The sequence below is a fragment of the Cariama cristata genome, unplaced genomic scaffold, assembly GCF_000690535.1.
Source record: "Cariama cristata isolate BGI_N322 unplaced genomic scaffold, ASM69053v1 scaffold35713, whole genome shotgun sequence".
Lineage (NCBI taxonomy): Eukaryota > Metazoa > Chordata > Aves > Cariamiformes > Cariamidae > Cariama > Cariama cristata.
The window spans coordinates 1-6,963 of record NW_009607244.1 but is presented as its reverse complement, the minus strand read 5'-3'; the positions used below and the strand labels follow the sequence as shown (position 1 = coordinate 6,963).

At 40.6% G+C, this 6,963-nt stretch overlaps 1 protein-coding gene across 1 annotated transcript; it reads right to left on the bottom strand.

Annotated features, from left to right (window-relative positions):
* Window positions 1-1,074: 1,074 nt before the first annotated feature.
* Window positions 1,075-6,959, bottom strand: LOC104157191 (E3 ubiquitin-protein ligase RNF135-like; the record flags this gene model as incomplete). Its single annotated transcript, XM_009696659.1, is given in 7 exon segments — window positions 1,075-1,610; window positions 2,460-2,533; window positions 2,535-2,559; window positions 3,733-3,892; window positions 5,148-5,339; window positions 5,883-5,969; window positions 6,786-6,959. Coding segments are annotated over 7 exon segments (1,248 nt in total), but the record flags the coding sequence as incomplete, so codon positions are not given.
* Between the last annotated feature and the right edge of the window lie 4 nt (window positions 6,960-6,963).

The window sequence follows — 6,963 nt, the reverse complement described above, 5'->3', positions numbered from 1 at the left end:
AGCTCCATTTGGCTAAATGAACTAGTTGAATCCCACATGCTTTATTCACATTAAACTTCTTATTTTGTTCATTCTGGACTGCCACTGTCTTCCTGAAAAAGCTTTTGCTTCTTGGGAACTCTGTTTTCAGTTTGCCTGCATGAAGCAGTGGTCCTCTCAGAAATTCATCTGGCAGTAGGTTTTGCAGGATCTCAGCTCTGGCCCCTTCACCCCACACAGGCAACAGGGACCTCCCTACAGTTGGAAAGATGCAACAAACAAGGGCAGAAACATTGCCTGTATGCTGGCAAGGAAACTCATAGAACCTCACTTCTCAGGCTCCCTGGCAAGAAAAGGTGGTTCTTTCCATGACACAGTCCTGTTTGCTGGTTCTTTAAAAGAGCAATAAAGTGACCACATGATTTATTAGCTGGTACAAACGCATTTGAAAACATCTGCTTCCAAAACCATTCCTATGGTCACACCACCACCAGGACTGATGACCCTTTGGCCTGGGCAAGATTAAACAAGATATGGTGCCAGTGAGATGATGTTCTCCTGGGACATCTCCCTGAAGTGTCAGGTCCTCAAATACAAAGTCTATGTCCTGTAGTTTAATACCTAAAGAGGAAGATTTTCATGCATGAGATCAGTAACATTCTTGCCCTCTCAGCATTCCTTACTCAATCAGATCTTTCTAAAGAAAGCTCACTTGACAGAACGTAATGGCATCATCTGTTCTCCTGTAACTTTTTGGATCAATGTATGAAAATGAGGTCCATGGGAAGGGCTTATCCCCAACCTCAGACCTTCCTTGGTGCGTTCCTTCCTGGGACTATTTAAAGCTGCTTAAGAAATCCACCTCACTCTCACAGGGATGGTTAATACCTTTGGCATACACTGGAATTGCTTTAATGAAGTATGGTTAGATAAGAGCACAGCATGAATAAAAGCAGAGCAGACAAAGCATCAGTTGCTAATTTCCAGGAAAGCCTGGGTGGCTATACAGTCCTTGGTAAATTCCTGTGCTAAATAGTGAAACTTGTATAGAAGCTCTGCGGTCATAGGCAAAATTGTCACTTTTCTGAACAGGCTTCATCTCCTGTTTGTGTGACTTACAGTTATATATCCATTTCTTTCTAGACTGTATAGCCAGAAAGCAGGGTAAAGAGGATTTGACGTACTGATTTCAAAAGTATGCAAAAGCATTTCTTTGTCAGTGATGGAGTAAAATGACACTGTCTTCTTTTGTAGCTCCAGGAAAACTCCAACCTTCAATGGTTTATCCTTGTGTAATAGTGTTTCTTGATCCCTATGCCATGCTGACAGATGCTTTTTGGGACCTAGCCATTCTACACACCAGGAATGCTCTGTTCTTCCTAATTTATCCCTTTTACCAATCATTTCATGAGCAACTCCAACAGCCCATCCATCACTGTCCTTGGTAATTACTTACCAGCAGTGGCACCCAGTAGAGAAGCTCTGTGAACACATCGCTTGGCTGATGCAGCATCTGTTGGACAATGGTTCATAATCAGTTGGGCAGCTGAAAACCATTACTTTCCTGTTCTGGGCTGTGATTGCGAAGCACTCATATACTCTTGTGAGATCAAAAGTCACATCATCTGCCCCTAGAAGAGGGGAAAATATTCTCACCTGTAGGCAACAAGAAGGCAGATCACCTCAGTATTTACATCCACTGTAACTAACGGTGGATGTGCATCCCTACTCAAGAACAGAAATGAAAACCAATGATCATATAATAAACCTTAATCAAAGCTCAATCCTGTAAATCAGCACAAAGCCTCAACCAAACACTAACAACAGTATCCTGAGCATACTGAAACATGTAAGAGGCACAATCACGTAAACATCCATGACAGACTCATGCACTTCAGTGGGAAGGTGAAGATACTTGGCATCCTACAGGATGGATCTTATTCCTAACCACAATCTTATAAAAAAATTACCCTTTTACCAATAATAAATGGGACATTTACGTTAATAAAACTTACACAGTAATCTGTTCATTGAGACATTTTCTTGCATATTTTCTCAGCAAAAAGATTTGTTTTGTGTTTTAAGCTACAGCTGTAGTACTGTGTGTTGACTGTAAAAATGATGCAGAATTCAGACAAAAAATGGAGTCATTATGGCTTAACACAGTAAAGATCAGTGAGGTGCAGTAACTGCCCACACACCAGCTCAGACTCTGCAGCCAGCACAAGTTACAACACAGCTTATATGTCTCCATGAAACAAGTTTCTTATCCTTTTTATCCTGCATATGCAGTCAGGTATAGTATCGCATTATGTTGCAGTAACTGATTAATTCACAGTTACTTCATTGTGTTTCTATGCTTCAGGTAAACAGCCAGATCTCCTGCTGATGTTTGTAAGTACAATTTTCTTCTGCAAATCCACAGTCTTGTAATCACTTTAATATTGTTATTGAAGAGTCACGCTGGCTTGCATACTTACACTGAGAAAACTGGCTTGAAATAATTGGTTCTGGATTTTTAGCTGCAGACTCTGGAGATAATGAGCAGACACATCTCCTGATGTAAGTCTGGAGGTTGCCCTAAATACGAAAAAATTAAAGTGTTAAGGCACTTCTTCAAAATATAATTAAGAAGTATTTATGCTTCTTAAGAAAAACATACATTAAATAAACCTAGCTAGTGGTTAAAGTACAAAACAAAGAGTTGCTTTTTTGATTGCATAAATTATTAAGGGATGTGCAGGCAAACATATTTATCCAAAATTAACAAAATTCTGTATGCTGCTGCCCTAAGTGTGGTCAGAATGGAGCAGTCAGAAATGTTAGATGGGTAAAGCAGGTGGATCTTTCTATGCAGATAAGCCAGTTTCTGTCATAAAAGTGTTCATGGTGTTCTTAATTTTTTTCTGAGTTTCATGCATTTCTTGTGTTACTTGCACAGGCATTTCGTAATAACAAAGTAATTTTTTACTCTAATTGCTCACTGAAAAGCCTGACAGCTTTAAGGTCTGTTTCTAATTTTCTACGACATTGTAGTGCATATTTACAAGACTCATTTGCAGACACTTTCTGGTATAGTTACGTAATACATTGGCCTCATCATCAGAGCCATCCTTAAAAGTTCCTGCCCCACACCTCTGCCTGCAATTCCTCAGTTTTGCTCCTAAAAATGATTGTGGAGCAAAGCTGTAAACTCAATTGCTGAAATGATCAAGATAAGAAAAACCTTGAGGTAAAAATATTGTAAGTATCTGGGTTTTTTGAGAACCAGTGCTTGAAAAAGGCAGGTTTTTGAAAGAGTGGGAAGGGGAGGATTGCCCCTCAGCGGCAATGGGGTTTTAGGTCAGTCTTCAGTTGCTCTCAAAAACGCTCAGCGGTCTTTCTACAGCAGACAGATGGTGCTGGGAAGAGGAGAACTTCATAGCAAAAGCCATATCAGATCTAAAGCTTTGCTTAGACACAGTTTTTGGTGGGAAGGAATTTTATGTCTGCTCTTAGCAAAGACTTTGATGTTACATTACTCTATATTTAGAAAAAAATTATTTAAATAGACTATGTTTCATTCTCCGCTACTGATCTGCATGTCAGTTCTTTTCTTTTGGGCTCCCATGAAAGCAATATAAAGTAATCAAGTTGTCTCCAAAACTGCAAGGGGTTTTATAATAATCACACACATGCACACCTGTTTTCTCTGAAGGACCCTGCTATATCCACTCCCTCTAAGAAAGAGACGTCAAAATAAGGAAAATGCACCTGGTGGGAACTGCCGAGCATATTTCTCCAAAAGTAAAATTTCCAACTTTCTCTTAAGATCTTCTACAGCACTTTTAACAACATTAAGCTTCTCAACAAGTGCAATTTTATTCATTGTTGAAGGTGAGTCTTTGTACCTATGTCCCTCAGGTAAGTTACTCTAATAATGACATAAAAGAATCAAGGGGAAGATGTAAACAATAGCAGTTATTTCATCTAGCATAACAGATTATATTATAAAGCCAGAGTGGAAAAACAGCAGTGATCTCTGCAAAATCTTCTTCTCTGTATCAAGAGCTTCCTTTATAGGATAGTTATCCAAGAGAACTAACCTGAAATCTTACAGAAAATATGAAAGGATAGTTTATTCTTAATAAAAATTAAAATACTTTGTTTTCCCCAAGAAAACTAAAAATGGCACTAATTTTTCTTATATATATTACAATTTCCTTATGTATACATATGTATGTGCAAACTTTCTCCTTTTAAACTTTCTTCTTGTTCTAGAACGCAAACCAAAATTTTTAAAATGCTTTAGTATGAGATCTAGCATAAAACACCCACAAAATGGTAAGCCTCATTTGCCTAAATTTAGAAATTGTGGAAATCTACATCTCAGCTTGTTCTCTTAGTCTGCCTTTATAGTCTGTGGAAAGAAACAGGCCTTTTGCAGGCTTGATTAATCTCATTTGCAGGTAGGCGTCTCAAGTAGGCCAGATGACTCACGCTTTAAAATACTCGTTTCTCTTCATTGCCTGTAAGGGGACCCTGGATTAGATACAAATACATAGTTACACGAGGCAAATTCCAATGTAGGCCCCTGTGCCTTGGCCCTGGAAGTCCACTTCTGTCTCCTGGCACCATCACACCCCCTGAGCCCCACTCCAAACGCCTGCTAGCTAATTTGCATCATTGGCATTGTTGTTTTCAGCACCAAAATGGGCTCTGCCAAATTTAAAGTGCTTTAGCTGCCTTTTTTTGAGAGCCCTTGACTTATTTTCACCAAGAAAGTTGCTCAAAAGTACATAATAACTTTGTGAGCTCTTTAACTTGCATACGTATGTGTATATACATATTCTGGGAAATAAAAAGATAATAAAGAATCTTAACATTAGATTTGACTTGGGACTGGATTTAAGCAATGCAGTCTCCACCTCACTCCAGCTCACCAACATCCTTGGAACAAGTATAGTTCTGAATTGCATCTCCAGCCTATGCCTTTTTTAGTACTTTTTCCCCCTGAATTTCTCACTCCAGACTTTCCCTGGTAACAGCAATGTCTGTGGATTGGTATAATTGTCTCTAGTGAGAATAGTGCAGTGGGGACCTGAAAGTGCTCTGTACATAGCCAGCTATCCAAGACATTTAGCTTAAGAGTTTCTACTCATGTTCTGCCACTTCATTTCATCACTTACCATTTGGGCTTTGATGTCTGTGAGCTTGTTCACTTCAAAACAGAGCTGGTGAATAGTCTCTTCAATTTTCTGTTGAGCTGCGTTTTGCTTTTGTTCAATGAACATCAGTGTGTTTCTCTCCTGTCTTTCAACATATTCCTTCATGCAACAGAAATCTTTAGTAATCTGGCTTTTGATCTGAGAGGTATATTCCTGAAAGGCAGAAAACACGGAGTTCATTGTGTTGTTAGAAAAGATGTGTGGAATATGACTCTCCTGCCCCATATAACGTGCTCTTTGACCGACCCCTGCAGATCAGAAACAGCTACTTTATTCAAAGAAATAAAAAATATTTGACACTATCCTGCATTACCTGCAATGAGATTTTGGGCATGTTAAGGATCTTGACTTATGGCCAGCAGTCTTTGCTTGACAACTTAGAAATACCAATATTCCCTCTTTATGATTTGCATTTTGCATCTAAGAGTACCAGAAACATCCGGGCTACTCCTGGGGTAGGCAGTAAAAGGCAACAATGCACAATTCCAGTGGCCTTTGTGCCAGCCAAGACAGGAGTTAGTACAGCTGGTGCCATAGTTCATTCTCATCAATAAAAATAGAGTTGTGACAGCAAAAGAAGGAAACAAAAAAGGCAGATTCCTGCTCTGGGCTGGAAGGCTTCGCTGGAGTCAATCATGTCTCCAAGTGGCATCAGAGATAGAAGCTAACTGCAGGTAATAAATGTACAATGTGTACCTTTGTTGTAGTGAGATCTTTCCTCAAGAGGTGGATGGTCTCTGCAGTCATTTCTAGTTGCTTGGAGATGTCCCATATCTCTTCCTCCTTTAAAGTGACACATTGGACCATTTATCTATATAACCCTCAAAGAAAGCATGACTAGATTAAGCAGCAGGATAATAAAAATCCCTACATCGCTGACGTTAGTTAAGTAGTGGGACTGGCTGAGGAGGGGTCTGGAAGACAATTAATTCTGAGTGGGAATAGTCACAATGAAGTCAACATGCACCAGTTATTAATTACATGTTCAAATATAACTGTGAGCGTCAGCTCTTTGTTCGGCTGCAGAGACTGAAGAAGACCTTTTAGATACATATGTGATAAAATAATGAAGGTTAACAGATTTTTCTCATCTCCTGCAAGTTTGGGAGTTATTTTAAGCAGAGATCTAGATAATGAACCAGTCCCATTTTGTGCCATTCAGCTGGGTGGAGCTGTAGCACTATGTAACAACGTTATGTGTCCTTTCAGGAGTCTCCAACTCTATGCTGGTGCAATAAATAACACCCAGCACAAAGAACAGTTAGTTATTACTATTGTACATCAGCTGAATACATACAGCTATCAGTTCTTCTAATTCAGCTATGCAGTCCCCACCGTATCAGACTCCGCCGCCAATGAACCCCAAACACTGCTTTAGCTAAACCTCTCTGCTCAACACACACGATATCGTTACGACAACTCTCATATCAGCATGGGAAATGCAAACTATCCGGTGGGGGGCGGGCGGGCCGAAAAGAAAGATAAAGCTCACTCAGCCCTAGCCACATGCCCAGGCTCATGACCCTGGTGAAGTATTTGGAGTTGCGGCCAGAGCTGTGGGGGGCTCGGCGAGGAGCTCCGGGCTGCGTCCGGCCCTACCTTCTCCCCAGGTCGCCGCCCCGCCGAGCTCCCGTCGTTGCAAACAAGTCCGGAGCGTTTCGGTTCATCCTGCGTTTCCAACTCTCCTTCCGTTACCTCCTGCTGGGTTAAATTGACCAAAGCGGCCAGCTCCGGGTCGGGCCGCAGGTCCTTCAGCTCGAAGCCTTCCCGGCAGAGC